Source organism: Charadrius vociferus, unplaced genomic scaffold (assembly GCF_000708025.1).
Source record: "Charadrius vociferus isolate BGI_N301 unplaced genomic scaffold, ASM70802v2 scaffold746, whole genome shotgun sequence".
NCBI lineage: Eukaryota > Metazoa > Chordata > Aves > Charadriiformes > Charadriidae > Charadrius > Charadrius vociferus.
In genome coordinates, this window is record NW_009648658.1 from 215,714 (window position 1) to 232,566 (window position 16,853).

Genomic DNA, 16,853 nt, shown 5'->3' on the forward strand with positions numbered 1-16,853 from the left:
TTTGTTACTATGCCAAGCTGTCCCACGCTGCTTCTGAAGGTTGTTGTCCCCCGAAGCAGGTAAGGCTGAACCACGCACAAAGGAGTTCCTGAACTGCTAGTCCATACTAAGCTTTTATGAACATCTGCACCAGTTAACTGTAGCACAGCAGCTGGAATTTGACTGTAAATTATGGCAGTACCCAAGCAGTTCCACATGGAAGTTACCCACTCTTGCTGCAAAACCAGCACTCTTCTGATAGCGGGTAGAACACCTACTTTGAGGTAGCAAGTGGTTTAGCAATTTGTCTTTAATTCATTGCATGCAAATCAACATATTCAGTGAGTCACAGCAATGACATGACGTACAAACAAGCTAGCAGAAAAATATACATCTTTGCCAATTATAAACCTCCTCTTTTATTATGTCTTGAATTGCATTTGAGGAAGAATAAACCAGGAAAGCAAATGACACATACCTGACAGATCAACACTGAAAAGTCATTAACAGAGCACTCAATGAATCAGGTCATCACAGCTGAACCATCTCCTTAAAATATTTTCCTGACTGAGTAGCTCTCAGCTTGATGGACCCAGGTAGGACAGGAGCTTCCAGGCAGGCAACAGGCAGGATACAGAAGCCGTATTTTAAAGGAAGTAGCTGCTCTGAATAGACAGCAGGACTGAGCAGCCTGCAAGACAACAAGGCTTCAGAAGCACAGAGAGAGGCTGCACAGCCTGAAAACACTTAGAAGTTGGATGGGATGCAACAGCCAAATACTGTAACACACCACTATTTTATAGCTTCTGTGGTTACACAAATTCTATCGTCAACATTTGTTCCTTACATTTTTCTTGAGCAGGAGACTTAGAAACCCTTAGCTCACACCACCAGCAAAGAGAAGACTCCTGAGTTCTTAACACCTACTTTAAGTCTGGGAGCATGCTCAAGAGAACCAGAGAAACTTGCTGTGCTCTTCCCACAGAAACAAGTGACCAGTCCAAACCAAAACAAACAACTGAGTGATGAGTATTAGTGTAGGCTGCTGTGAATTTAAGATTACACAGATCCATTGATGATAGTCTATAGAGACACTGTGTAAACAGAACTGTTTTGAATGAGTAAAATCTCTGAACACCAAGTACTATACAGGGAAAAAACAGGCTGTAAATGGGAGGTGTGACACAACATACGGGAATATTCTAATGCTTATCCACATTTGAAAAATTTTACGTGTGCATTACTATCTTATTTCACAAAAAGTCTCTGATATCATTTAATGTACCTGCACAAGTATATTTCCTTTTAAGGTTGTTTTAAAGGACCTTTGTAAGAATATCAGAATCTATGCTACAGTACTGTGACATTTCTTAAATCCTCCAAGCAAGAAATAAGAATCTCTTTCTGGCAATACAGAAACCTCATCCTTTCCACCTGGATTTAATGTTCTAACATTTCTACTAGTATCAATCCACTCATTCTATCAGTGATCAACATCTAATATGTATATACCCCAAATAAAAATGTAACTGATCCTATTAATTTACAATTAACATTTTCATATCAAAGTATATTAGCAGTTACAGATATACCAACACATATACTAATAAAATCACAGTGATGGATAGCACAAAGCACCATTTTAACTGCAGTATTCCACAGTAGGCTGGTACTAATGGTGGAATGCAGGAGTCAGCTGGTGCAGCACATAAAATACTAAAGAGACTTTTATGATAGAAATAATTTTTTATTTTTTATGGAAACAAAACAAATGGAAGGACAGAAAAGATACTATCTCCCATATCAGTGTATCCAGTCATTCCCATCAGCTGGCACTCAGGAGATGCAAATGGCTCCTGAATACACTCAGATCAAGTATCTGAATTTTGCAGTCTGAATCCATTTTCATTAAATATTACAGATATTAAACACCTGAGATTAATTCCTAACCCTCTGAAAGACAACAGTAAACACCTACAAAATACTAATGAGCTGTGATTGCAGAGTTTCTTATTACAAAAAAAAAAGTGTATTTCATATATCAACTGGAAAAATATATGCCTCATTGAGCTAACTGCAGTAAATTACAATTTCTTATATGGTACTAGCAAATACATTTTTAATCTTTCTAGTACAGGAAACACATAAGAACTTAACAGAATTGCTTAGAAGACTGGCAGTGTCTTGTTATACAAAACATAACCAGGCTTTATCAGCAACAGGATATTACACGTTTGCATGTCTGATGATTTCTGAATCATCAAGTCTACATCCTTCTCTACTGCCAACATAAAAAGCAAGGAGTCAAAATAATTATTAACAAACTTCTTTTGGCAAAAACATTCACTCCAAACTTTGTTTTCTGCACTATGGTTATTTCTTGGACTTCCTATGCAAAACTGGCATAACAAATTCTCTTTCTAGTAACACAGCCATCTGTCCCATCTGTTAAGGATAATGAGCACCAGCAAAGAAGTCTCAAGCCACTGCCAAAAAAGACATGCCACCAACTGATCTTGAACATACCCCCAACTGATTGAAGCAATTATTAGTATGATGCAGTAGAATAGAAGAGAAACAAAAGTTGCGATCCTGTGTAACTACTAATTATATTGGAAATACATTACACTTTTAAAATTTGTATTAGCTATATTGAAAAATATCCTCTTACTTATGTTTAAACTTTGGAGAGTTCAGTGCTTAATTTACTTTGAGTCCTGCAAAGTCTTCAAGCAGAATAAGTCAGCAGCACTTATCATCTGTAACTTCTTCTCTTGCCAGAAGTTCGACAACAAAGAATAGATCTTCCCTCTTTCTGCTTGAAGCTGGAAGCCTTAAGCACACTCTGAAAAAAAAGCAGGCTAGCGGTACCACTCCAAACTCCTTCAGCATCTTTTTTTCATCTCTAATTTGATCCTACAAGTCAAGCACATGAATAGTTTTTTAAACACAATTCAAAAACTATGAACTGCATAGGCTCACCATCACCCTTGACAAAATGGTAATGGAAAAACAATATAAATTAACTTGATTAACTTTCAATTTTCCTTACTGACGTGTTTAATCGTGCTACAAAGCTACATACTTTCTGAAGTGCATTAACAGGAATGTCTTATACACTTTACAAGCAATACAGCTTACTTTGGAAGGCTGAAAGATAGAGGTAGTTGTGGAACACTAGCATTTACCTATATGTGCCTGTAACAACCTTCTTGCTACTGCAGGATGGTTATGTATCTGTTTCCTCGCTAAGCATCTCTCTTTAGTGATCAGCCCTTATATGCTGAATTCTGCACGTATTTGACCAAGCTGCAAGTTCCACTCTCCATGAAGCAAGCACTCTTAACTAGCAGGTCTGACTAGACTTCTTTTTTCAGCTTCTCTTTGAATGACCGGGCAATGTTTGTAAGCCAAAATACAAACTACAGCTATAGAAACAAGAATTTAAAAAACAGTCTTGCTATGTATCTGTCTTACCCAATTCCTTGATGAATATCTTGGCAGGTCTAAGTTCTCCAGTGCAACTCTGTAGTTTTCTGCATGTCCACTTTTTCCCTCAAACAGCTCTGTGACAAATGCTTCTGTCTTGTTTAACCCTGAGAAAGTACTTCTACCCAGCAATTTCTCTTTTCTTGCAATTTGTGCCTTGCCAATTTAAAAGCAGCAGGTTGGCTCTGTGAGAGGTTTAGTTTGTCCAGCTCCCTCTACCACAAATTTGTGAGAATAGTCCAGTGATTGCTGAGGCTACCTATTAGTGGGGTCTTTTTTCAGTCAGCCTTGTTCATTTAACTGATAAATCCTGCAGCCCATGTAGCAATTGCTATTACAGCCATAACATCTAGTCCTAACGCTCTAATGTGCCTAGCTCTTTGCTCTTAGAAAGAGCTAAACCATTAATAACTACAAATACACATTTGCCTTGCTCCTTTCACCCCAAATAATAGTTCTCTTTGAACTGTTCTTTGCTTATATTAGGTTATACCCTGGACTAGCTCAGCTAAGAACTAAAAGAATTACAAATGTTTTCAACTTCGGAAGAAGACACTGCTGGAAATTAACACATTTTACATTAGGCTTATAAAATATTATCCTTCTACTGAAATACATGAACTATATGTAACCCATGGTCTATTTCTGGTGACTGTTTACCTGAGCACTTTTTTAAAAGCCAGAGTTGTCATTTTGGTTTGTATTCCCTTTTTTAAGTAATAACCTGTTTGAAAGAAAAATGAAACCCAAAGAATTACAGCAGCTTTTCACAGGGACATATAGTACTTTTGTATCTTTGTTTAGCCATGTTCTTGTGTGACAGAAAATCTTTTCACTGAGGAGGTATAATGCATTTTAAAGCTTTTTGCAAATACCTTTGCCCGCTATAATTACTGAAATGGCAATTTCTGGTTCTGAATTGGCAGTTAGGAAGCGTAACAATGAAGAAACATAAGGATTAATACAACTTAACTGTTCTTCACTCCAGTTCTAGGCAGCTATGAAAGCTAGCTCTGGATGATACCAGAAACACCAGGGAATGGTGTGCCACCTAAGCCAATTCAGTCTACTGAGATACAGGCGGCACGCAGTGCCAACAGGGCTGCACTGCGTCCAGGGACTGACTTAGTTCGTTCAGAGTCTGGTGGGATACCCCTGCCTGGCGTCACATTGTACAGTTATCTGTTATATGATTTAACAGAAAAGGGCAAAACAGACTTGTTGAGGGAGGATGCTGAAGAGAAGATGAGGAAGAGAAAAGAAAAGGAGACAAACCTGAACAGTGTTGGCAGAACGTTCTTATTCTATGGAGAGAAAAGGAAGCTGAAAATTACAGTAAAGAAGGAAGAAGGGGAAGACACAGGACAAATTCCGGTGGGCCCAAGACTTAATAGGGAAAGCAGCAGTACTCAGCACAATGGTACTCAGCACTGGTGAGGCCACACCTCGAGTATTGTGTCCAGTTTTGAGCACCTCAATACAAGAGAGATATCGAGGTGCTGGAGCGAGTGCAGAGGAGGGCAACGAAGCTGATGAAGGGCCTAGTAAACAAATCATATGAAGAGTGGCTGAAAGAGCTGGGACTGTTTAGTTTGAGAAGGAGGAGGCTGAGGGGAGACCTCATCACTCTCTCCAACTATTTGAAAGGACACTGCAGAGAGGTTGGTGCTGGGCTCTTCTCACAGGTAATTAATGATAGAACAAGAAGGAATGGCTTCAAGCTCCGACAGGGTAGATTTAGACTGAACATTAGGAAAGAATTTTTCACAGAAAGAGTGGTCGGGCATTGGAATAGGCTGCTCCGGGGGGGGGTTGAGTCACCATCCCTGGATGTGTTTAAGAGACGTTTAGATGTGGTGTTGGGGGATATGGTGTAGGGGAGAACTTTGTAGAGTAGGGTAGATGATTGGACTCGATGATCCCAAGGGTCTCTTCCAACCTAGACAATTCTATGATTCTATGGAAAAGATTAAGAGTCCAGTTATTTAGGAAAGCAGAAAAAGACTGAGATTGAGAGGAGAATGATTTTGTCAGATCCTTCAATAAAATCAGGAAATGTAAGAGTGAAGAGGAAGGCTTAGGGAATCTTCCCAGAAAAAGGCTACTAGAAACTTTACAGGTCTTTAGAGGCAAAAAGAAAGGGAGATTGATAGTAACTTGAAAAGTAAATGGGTTGAGATGGGGTTATTTGAGAACAGAAGAAAGAGCTCACATTGTTCCATGCAGAGAACATAACTCTAGCAGATAGAGAATGGCTCACGATGCAGTTAGAGAAGTCAGGATGAGGTAGGATAGAAGCAGCTCATACAGACTTTGGAAAATATAAGTAATTTGCATTTCTGAGTAGGAAGTCATATAAAGAAGAGGTACTAAAGAGAACATTGCATCACATTAACAAGACTCAATTTTCTCTTCTAATACTATATATGAAGAGAAATACATTGATATGGCAGATAACAGAACTTAGCAAGGAGAGGAACAACTTAAATGTAATTCCTCCTTGACATAAGAAATTGAGGGACAACAACTGAGAGAAAACAACAGCCCTTAAGTTTAACACATTGTTAGAATCTGCCCAGATCCTTTACTATGATGGTAGCTAATTGTGTAGGACCTTAAAACTAAATGCCTCTGAAGCAGACAGCTTGCTTGCATGTCATTTTCCAAGCCTCAAAAACATTACAATTTACAGTACAAGGAAAGAAACAGCAATTCTTTTTTAAACAGCAGACACTGGAAGTCAGATATTCTTGTCTTACTTTCATGAAGTAAAAAAGCAATTATTTAAAGATTCTTGATAAATACTTACCTCAAAGACTTTGCCTGCTTTAAGAAACTTCTAGCTTTTGCTACTTCTTGAGTAAGTTTCTTTAAATCATCTCCTTCAAAGCAAGGGAACACTGGATCCTGAAAACAGAATTAAAATACTCTACTTTAACTTGCACCTATTTATTATTTTCAATTTCTATCAATTTAATTAACTGAGCCTAAGCTCTAAATCTCTCTACTGTTATCTGCTTGCAGAGAAGGTCTTGGTCTTACATGGGGACAGTGGAGCAACTCTGGATTGAATATGGTTCTACTCACTAACATATTTTTTCTGCTGTGGCAATCCTTGAGGTCTCCTGCTGGAGCATTAACGTGCTAAACACTGTATAAGGATTTTACAATTACATAAATGAAATACAAGATGGTAAGGATGAGGTGGCACAGTAAAAGCTAAAGTTAGCTTAAACCCCACAGTGTCCACATAAAGGTGTTTTTTCTTGCTTTCAAAAACTGTATTGCATTGTATACTTCTTTCATGGGTTTGGTCACCTGACCAAGGCAGGTAGCAGAGATAGCCAGGTATTAAGATTTTTAACTACCGATGAAGAACTAAGTTGAAATGAAACAAAACCAAATCAAACAAAACCAATCTATTTAACATACATCTTCATCATCAAGCCCCTCTGTCAACATTCTGTATGCTGCTAATTGTCCATCCACATCTCCAAAACTGCAATGGTAGCGCCCTTCTGTTTGGGAAGCAAGCTTCTTCAGAAATTCATTAGCTCTTCTGTTAACAACAAAGTAGTACGTTACTTATGAAAATTATTTCTCTGACAGCAACAGAAATAGAAAAAGAATTTCTACAAATTTGTCAAAAACTACATCAAAACAAAAAGTTTGGAGGACGTGATTATAAATGTCTGTATAATTTCTGATTGTCAATTGCTAATGAAGAATATACACTGCTTAGCTGTCAAAGATAGGCTATTTTTGGACAAGAGGTTCAGTGTAGCAATAGAACCAAAAAAAGAAACTAAACCAAGAAATCCAGAAGCCCGGCTGGCAGGTAAAGGGCAGTAATATTTTATACAGGGGAAGAAAACCAAAAGCTGGGAGACTCCATAAAGGGAAAGAACATTTTGTGCATTCCCTGCATTTTATTCTCTTGCCTAAGCCTCTATTACTTGTCATTATCCAAAAAGAACCATTAGGATAACTGCTACTGTTGTTACTGTATTCTTATTGCAAGTATGCTAAATCACACACTTTTGCTGCCATTTATACATCATTTCAGAGTCCCATCTCCCAAGCACTAGCATTGCAAAGTCAAAAATGGTCATACATCCATTAATTTCAAGTAAGCTGCAAGGTTTGATTCCATTCTAGAACCGGACATTAAAATTTCCACAACTAGAAGATTTCTTTGAAAGGAAGCAGCAGATTTTGTTTCAGAGTAATTCGTACTCAGAAGTGACACCTTTCTCCCTTATTAGCTGATCTCCTTAACAGACAGTTATTGGCTACTGACCAGTTAACCAAACGATAGGCAAATAAATAAACTAAAAAGATTCATAATTAAGAGTTCTCATAAACACTTAAAGTTGGCTTTTTCAATTTAGGACTAATAATTCTCTGCATGAAGTCTACTACTTCTCCCCTTAAGGGCTTGAAAAATTACATCCAAACTCACTGTCATCTTTTGAGTGATTTAGCTTTAAGGTCTATTAGCTACAATAGCAGTATAAGATCTGGGCAATTTAATTTGGAGCAGTAACGGAGTTTTGAAGCAAGTCCCCATTTATTTTTGTCTGCCACGTCTTGGTCTGACTCTCACAGTAGCTCTGCTATGTGCAGACTATACTCCTATAGCAGGAGACTAATGTAGAAACTCCAGTCCACATATGCTCTCAACATTTTATCAAGTATTAGTGTGGTTGTACTACCACAACATTCTCCAGTGTACACCTAGCAGACATGCCCACAGATGACTCCTGAATCATCCAGAGCTCTGAAAACATCCTGAAGCTCTACAAAATGGTCTAACCATCACGTGCGCCCTATTTTCTCATGACTATCATCTCTCAGACTTCCTTGCGATCCTGCTGGGTTTCCTCATCCATCCTCACTCCTTCTTTGAAATCTTTTGCCTCTCCTTTGACCATATTTTCTGTTGTATGTTCACCTTCCTGAACCTTTTACTTCTTTTAATCTCTTTTTACAGCTCTCTTCCATTGCCGTGGCAACATCCACCTCTCAGTTCAGCGGGATGCAACCTAGGACCTAACTGAGACAACACTGCTTGTCAGTTTGTGCTATGATAGGGTCAAAAATTTCTCATGGCAGCTGGATAACCCAATGGCATTATCCAGAAGTTGTTAACCTCATGACTGCCACTGGGGCAGGCGGGTTGGCAGGCAATGCTGCATTAAATTCAAGACTACAAAGGCTGAGTTCTTGAAGACCTGGGACAACTACTGCATTGTGAGGTGGCAGAGTAGACAAGCACCTATTCTAGAAAGCTTGAAGAGCTGGTGGCGTGTTTGGCTACCTGCTCCCTGCGTCACACAGCCACAGGCATGAACGAGAATGTAGAGGAGCACATATTTTTTTATATTGTCCCACAGCCCCCAATTCTGGACCATGCAAAGATCCCCGAAAAGGAACATCCAGAGATATATCTTTAACTCGCATCCCACCACCATGTCTAATATTAGCACTTTCCTAGCGCTCCTGATTCCAGTTCAGGTCAGTGTATTAACTTTTTATGCCTCTGTAGGGATGTATGTATGATAGACTAGTGACAGAACTACAGGAAAGACCTCAGTGCTGCAGACTAGTGATCCATATTACTTACCTGCATCTGGGAAGACAACTCTCTCAAGGACATAAGCTGTGGGAAATGTAGGCCGTGTCACAATCACCTGTGTCAGAAGAGCCTTCCCATCTCCCACATGCATGAGCATCTAGCTCAATCCTGGTGTTCACTGAACTGAGCACGTGGCACATTTTGATAACACAGCCTTTTGACGATAAACAAACTAGTAATTTTAAAGATTTTTTTGTTGTTCTTCCAAAGTATCATATACCTGTCTGTACAGCTAAAAGAAATGGTGTGGATTTTAATATCTTGTTTCTTTCTCAATCTTTCAATTTCTTTCAAAATCAGACTGCAACTGGTGTCGGGTTTTCCATCAGTCAATACATACAGTGCCTCTACACCTTGGAAACTGAGAGCCTTCTGAAAAGCAGAAAATAAGCTTAAATAATTAGTACATTTATACAAAAAGTTATACTTAACAATGAAAATGCTATCCAATGATTTAAGACAGTTAATATTTACCACATCATTAATCAAGTTAGTATTGTCTTCTCCTCACTAAGTATGAAAGAGATCAAGGATATAAATTTGAAAAACAAACAAATAGATAAACTGTAGCATAAGACAATATATACATAAGCAGGGCATCACCAAAAACCAGCTCACTGAAATAAGCAAATTAACTGGTTTTGGAGAACTGCTGACAGAAGACTTTACATCTCACTTTGTGGGAGTTAAAGGTGCTTAACGTCTGAAAATCAGGCTCACTAAGACTTGGCCTTTTCATATTATGAAAACTTGCTATAGTAATTGACTCAGTTGACATTTTTGTAATACAGACATGCCTTACAGTTGTAGTGGACTTGATTCACGATCAGTTCCATAAAATTTATAAGATTCTGCAAATCTGTCATTCTGTCTCAAAGAAGAATCATTCATTTAAGGCAATGTTTCTTTTTTGATTCACAGTTTAAATCTCATGAAATTGCAAGTCTCTGGTTTATAGCATTACTACTAGTTAATTTCTAAACCGAGAATTTTTATAGGAGAAAAGTTTCTTCACCTGTTACTGAAGTTCAAGAATTGTACTCAATGCCCATGTGATTCCAACAAACACTGCTTTTTTAAAATCTCTGTTTGGCTCGGAGCAAATATATCACAGCCACAGCTGTACCCAAGCATAATTTTGAGCAACTGGCTATTTTCTCTCTCCGGTATTCTTTGAACACAAATATTAATGCAACTATTGATATTTCACCGTTTTTTTAGACTCAGTATGAGCAATGAATTCTAGTATCTACAAGCCCTAGGGACAGAAACAGTGGCTTGATTCCAGAAGTGGTTTATCACCACAAAACACGATGTCTTCTCCAAAATGTGGTACACAATTTACTAACCTGTAGAGCCACAAGGATGCATGTATTACCATGAGCATGGAATTTGGACACCCACTGCACAGCATCATGACATGTTTCATCAGTTGCCTCTACAAGACACTCCTTCCAACTCTCTGTATTTTCTGCAAATCTCAGCAGGTTAAACCTGAGAAGACATATGGCCCACAACATTTAACCCTAACCAATACTATCAGTCACTTGGATAAGCCAGTTTCTAAATAAACAAAGAAATAAACAAAAAAAACCCAACACCCAAACACAAAACCAGACCCAACAGGAAAACAACAACAACAGAAAAAAAAAACAACCAAGAGCCCAGTATTGGATTAATGCCTTCAGCTTTGGAAGTATATCTTGCTCTGCATGAACAGAAAATCTACCGGAATGCTGAGCCCAAAAGGACAAACAGCATCAGCCTATAGCAAATGAGGCTCAAATCTTAGACAGCTTAGAATTAAAAGTTGGTTAAAAAGAACAGAAAAAGCAGTTCATGTCAGATGTGCATTATGCACTAACATATAATAATTACTTGTATTGTGTTTCAGTACTGTATTATTTGTAATGATTAAGCAATCTTATTACATATTAACAAGTAGTGCAGATTTCAGTCTTTATCAGTAGTTCATCATACCTGACTTCATTTTTTCTCAGCTGTTCCCAGATAAGGGAGGTAAGTTCTTTCGCGATATGTGGCAAATATGGGTCCATGGAACCAGATGTATCGATCAATACACAGATGTTTGCTTCTAAAATGGTACCAAACAATCTTCGGCTTCCTGGGCCAGAACAGTAAAACTAATTAAGTGTCATTACACAGGCTAATTTTATTGAACATATTATTTTATTGAGCATACTGTAAAACCTTCAGTCTTTAGGGGTTATTCTGGGCACATTTCTACATAATAAATTATAATCTCTGTGGCAACTAGGTAGTTCAAAGGTTAATAATAGAAAAGTGTTCTGCCGTTTCAAATCTAACATTATCAAGCTTTAACTACAAGCCAACGGTAGCAACTTGCATTAAACAATTTGTAGCTCCTACTTTACAATCAAGCAAAAAAATTAAACTGTTTCCCCAAAAATATCTTTATGAGCAACAGAGGGATCAAAATACTTTTCACCAGCAGCGATGCTGAACTTATAAATTGGGCACATTCTTTGCAAAAGAAACAGAAAAGCTAATTTTGCTTGGATATGTTATTGTATATATTCTGTTGATAGAAAGCTTCTGACAACAGGAACCTTGTGTTCATGAACATAACATACAAAAAGGAAAAACTTACATCACAGCCCTAATTATTTCACAGCAAGCTAGATGTTTATCAGCTACACAGATGCTGAATTCTCTTGTATTCTTGCATTCGTAAAAATACATTTTAAAATTTCAATGAAACACAAGAGATGGCCTTTATTCATATTTGAGGTACAGATTTATTCTATTAGAAATAGTAGACAAAAAATAGTAGACAGGTATGTTTAAGTTGTCTTTATAGTAAAACAGATGTACACCAATACCTGACAAAAGCCATTGTATTCTTTCTGTGTAGCGCTGCAACACTTTTTCCAGTTGTTCAGTGTAGATTTCAAGTTCTTCAGGCTGAAACTGCAGATGTTTCACAACTCCCTGGAAAAAAAAAAAATTTGTACAAGAGCATCTTACTTCAGGAGATTTAAGCTCAGCTGATATATATGCAATATCTGCATTACAAATCAAGGAGATTAGGGTTTTTTTGTCTTTACCTCTATCTAATAGTGTAAGAAAATTTCTGCGACTCTGTTGCTACTACCCAGATTAGGAAAGCCTAGCTGTCATCTCAGCCAGTTGTGCTGGGCAACAAAATTATATAATTTGACTGGACGGGTGCATCTGTTGCATTATTTCTGACAGTTTTATAGATATAATAGAACAATAGTATCCTGGACTTAACTTTTTATGCTTCTCTCCAGTCATTACACAAATCTTAACAATCAAGATCCAACATTTTCCCAGTTTTGACTCACAAAGCTTTTAAAAAGCTTTACTTAAAATTTTAAAATTATTTTTTCACACTGTATGAGCAGAGGAAATGCTATTCATGCTAAAGATTCCATGCAGTTTGCACTTCAAATGTACTAAATATTTTTTGTGGTGAATAAAAGACCTTCTCTAGCTTTCTAATGGAACGGTGATTGAGAAAGAAGAACAGGGAAGAGTGGAGGGAACATCACACTAGCAAGCCACAAACAGTGATCAACATGCATTGTCTTACACAAATACAAAGTCTTTCAATGATGTAGATATATGACATCTGCAAAAGCTTACATTGATTTCTACACTAGGGAAGATAGTACAGTATTTTGCCGATACTTTCTTGCGCAGAGACTTCACAGTTTTCTTTTGGTGAGTACAGCCTGGACCAAACATCAGTCTGGGCAATTCCAGTTTAAGCTTTTTAATACTGTACTTGGTCAGCCACTTGTAAGACAAACAAATGGAGCAATTGATTGTTAGTAAATATTCGAACAGTTTAAGTAATAATACATTGTACAGAATCACAATTAACATGTTCACATTCATTCATATGGATAATTCTAAAATGGCAATTTATTACTAAGGAGCAAAATACCTCTTTGCTTGAACAGATTTCCTCTTTTTTCGGCAATGTAACAGAGGGAACAGACTTTTTTACGTACATTATCTTTGGATACTTTCGGTATACTGTACCTAGTTAAGAAAATAAACAAAGTAATATTGAGAGTTCAAGCTTTAAGTCATAGCCCTTTTAAATCACATATGACTATTGATTAAAAAAAAAAAAAGAAAAAAACACCCACAAACCCACCCATTTCATACACAATACCACATTTGGAAAAAAGCTTTTATCAAAGTACTTTAAAAAAATAACTTATTTTTAAGAATTGTCACCTTCAAAAAATTTCAAACCAAATCTTGTATAATCATCTAAACCACGATGAAAGCATTTTTCCTAAGAGCATCTATGACCAAAAGATGCCAGATGACTTTATAAAAAAACCCAAAACCCAACAAAACACCCCAGAAAAACCAAACAAACAAAAAAAAGAGCCAAAACAGAACAAACTGGGTTTTTTGCTCCCAAATTCCCCCTCAAAAAAACAAACACCAAACCAAAAAAACCCCACCACCATTTGATAAGTGAAACTTGACTTCCACTCACTATTAAAAGCACACTTAACATCCTAACAGTTTTATAATAAAAATGCTGTTAATAAAAAGGCTTTACCCACCATAAACCTGGTAACGTACCCACATTTCTTCCTTTCTCAGTATAAAATACTGACACAGAAAACTCTGGCTGCTTCCTTGGTTTATACTTTCTTTTATTCTCAGTCTGAGGCCATTCTTTTACTGTTTGTGCTACAAATAAATAATAAAAAAGATGCTGACTTACTTCAGCTGGATAAAACTCTTACATGCAACCCTGTTCTTCAGTTCATTATTTCCTATTACCACAACTATAAATATGTAATTTTGCTAAGTACTGGTTAAGAAAAAATCTTTATCATATAACTACTTATGCCACTTTCATAGTAATGGAACCAAAATGTCTACAAATTTATGAATTAACATCGGGAAAAATGTCACAGGGCATAATTTGAAAAGATTAGGGGTTCAGAATAAGCACAATAATTGTTGGAAAAGCCAATTAACATTGTACAAAGCACCTTACATGCAAATATGAATCCAGATTTGTAAACACTGCTACATATAAACAACCTAACTTCAATAAATCAGTAGAAGTCAAGACTCAAATTTAATGCAAAAAAAAGTGCAGATGTTAGCAAAGATGAAAAGAAAAAAAACAGGGAAATTACAAAAATGAAGGAGAAGGGAATTGGACTTTAAGTGACCAACAGCGACCAGAATCAATTTAAGAACTGTGTCATGTACCAGGAGCAGCTGCAAGAGTCAGCATTTCAGATAACCTGACATTTGTGTTGTAATTTTCCTTCAAACCTAGACCGTAAATAAATCAAGTGGAACAGCATATTAATTACAATGGGATCTAACAGTATTAGCAGAAATATATATGTTGAACTAATAACATAATAAAGCTCTGAACTGTTGAGCCTTTTAAGAAAAAAAAAGGAGTATGAATTGAAGATCAAACGTGAGGTTCTAATTATGGCTCCAGGGATGGGACAAAGAGGGGCTCTACTTTCCACCACATACATTTGACATTTCCTGATATAGGACAGGTATTCAATCATATGACCCGGAAATAGTTATCCAGCTGTGCAGTATTCCTTCTTCTCACAATCTAGAAGAAAGCTAGACACATTGCAGCTAAAACTGATCCCAAAGTAATTTCAAAACAACCACAATGTTTCCTATCAGTCTGATTAAAGTTGCAAGTGTTTCCAAAGACTTAAATTAAATCTGTAATTTAATACTATATTTTAAGCAAAACCCAAAAGAAACTGAAGACAAAAAGCCCATAATCCATACAGACCTGGTGGAATTTCTGCTTTGGCACTAGTAGGACGCCATGCCAGTACTCTTACGGAAGCATTTCTCCCTGCACCATGGTTGTCTTTCATATGCTATAAGCACATATAATAATAAAAATAAAAACCTTAAAAAGTATTTCAGTTGGATCACAACTGTATTACTCAAAACTGGAACTATCCTTCGTTATTCTCCAATTCCTGTTTTACTCTGGCTCTTCTGACAAGTCAGCAGTTTGCCACGACAACTTGTTAATTTGTGATTTCTTACTAGGTTAAGTAACTAATTGCTCTGTTTTCATTAAGTTGCCAATTTAATCTGCTGCCATAAAACTAAAGACCAACATCTATAGGCAGACAAGCTTGGACCATTTTTGCCACTTGAAGGAGCAGTCTAGCACGGTAATGGCACTGTTTTATATAATATAGTATACAGTATTTTCCTCAGAGTTTTATTGAATAACGGAAACCTAGTGCTGACAACAGTAATTTTTCCTTTAGGTATAGCTCAACCCTCTAGGGTCTGAGCAGTCTGCTAAACAACATGAACTCTTGTTTAACCCTATTATAGGGTCAGACTTTTGCTGCAACACAGAGCCTCCAAGTAACTGACTTCTAATTTAACATACAGCTCTACTATAAATAACACCAAACATCTACAGACAAACCGGTATCAGTTTTCTGCAAGTTTAATCCCTGTAAAACTGTGCTGTGTAGTCATACCTCTGAGTGACTATTTTTTTCCTACATTTGTGAAGAGGTGTTGAGACTATACTGGTTTTGATAAAATACCAGGAAAGACCTGTTTGAGCTCACCTACAAAGGTCTTTGCAACATGAACATCCCAACACTTAAGAGTGCCATGCCCATTTCAAAGAGGAGGTCAAAAGTCAAGTACATCCTCTGCAACAGCAAGTTCTGTATCTAGTCATTTGTACACCAAAGTGATAAGCACCCGCACCTGGCCATTTATGTATATTACAGATTTGCACACCCACTCAAAACAGTTGCATACACAGTCAAAATTAACAAGCAAAACATTAGCAAAATCCCAAAGGCCTCAGTAGTGTAACTCCATGGAAATAAGCACAGCAGGCAGGAAACAAATCCGGAATCCTATTTCTTGTTTTATGCGGGCTCTCTGTGTGGCCAAAGACATGCTACAGCTGTCTCATCGGTAGTTTCTAGAAGGCCTTGTAAAATAGATATAACTTGGTAAAGCACATTTCTGCTTTGCCTTTGCTTTCATTAAACGCTGATTCTTTAAGGTCAGAGGAGGAATTATTTAGACAATTTTAGACACTACAATGTGGTTCTACTATAATTACTTATAGGGAGTTACTAAGATGTACTTTTTTGTTTATGTAGCATTTTGAATGCAAATTAAAATGTAAATTCAGAGTACTACCACAGTGCTGTTTTACTTTCTTCAAATTTTCAGCCTGAGCAGTTCTCTCACAAATCACAGCATCTGATAGTTGGGTAAAATCTCTATTTAAAACACACAGCATGTTAAAAGTGGGATCATTTCAAACCATTCTAGCCAGACTCAGAGCTGTGGGTTTAGGAGATGGCAACTTCTGTGGCTTTCTTTTCTCTTTCTTCAGAAGCACGTTTGAGTCTTCTTCTGGTAGAAATGGATTAACAGACTGATGCACTGAATGTTGCTTCAAGCATTCCACTAGGAATGCACACTGAAATGGAAGTTCACATCATTTAGTAATTCATATATGTGAAATTTAAGTAAATAACATTTCAAAGACAGTCATTCTGTATTTATTACTTCAATAATAAATAAAATTAATACCTAAGTAATCTGGCAACGCTTAACACCTTTAACTGAACAGAAACCCCTTTGTGCTGCGCTTGCTCAAACACATAGGAGGGAAATCCTACCTGCTCTGAGCAAACATTCTAAAATAAAATGCAAC

At 37.1% G+C, this 16,853-nt stretch overlaps 1 protein-coding gene across 1 annotated transcript in view; it reads right to left on the reverse strand.

The window, feature by feature from the left end:
- Window positions 1–4,140: 4,140 nt before the first annotated feature.
- VWA3A (von Willebrand factor A domain containing 3A) overlaps window positions 4,141–16,853 on the reverse strand; it is a 32,664-nt gene continuing 19,951 nt past the window's right edge. Inside the window, exons 20-31 of the mRNA XM_009886473.1 lie at window positions 16,458–16,616; window positions 14,928–15,018; window positions 13,721–13,831; window positions 13,062–13,159; window positions 12,758–12,910; window positions 11,971–12,079; window positions 11,087–11,231; window positions 10,456–10,600; window positions 9,327–9,478; window positions 6,901–7,027; window positions 6,278–6,375; window positions 4,141–4,192 (exon numbers count right to left, since the gene is read on the reverse strand). Of these exons, the coding sequence (XP_009884775.1) occupies window positions 4,141–4,192; window positions 6,278–6,375; window positions 6,901–7,027; window positions 9,327–9,478; window positions 10,456–10,600; window positions 11,087–11,231; window positions 11,971–12,079; window positions 12,758–12,910; window positions 13,062–13,159; window positions 13,721–13,831; window positions 14,928–15,018; window positions 16,458–16,616 (1,440 nt within the window). The remainder of the gene's footprint in view (window positions 4,193–6,277; window positions 6,376–6,900; window positions 7,028–9,326; window positions 9,479–10,455; window positions 10,601–11,086; window positions 11,232–11,970; window positions 12,080–12,757; window positions 12,911–13,061; window positions 13,160–13,720; window positions 13,832–14,927; window positions 15,019–16,457; window positions 16,617–16,853) is intronic.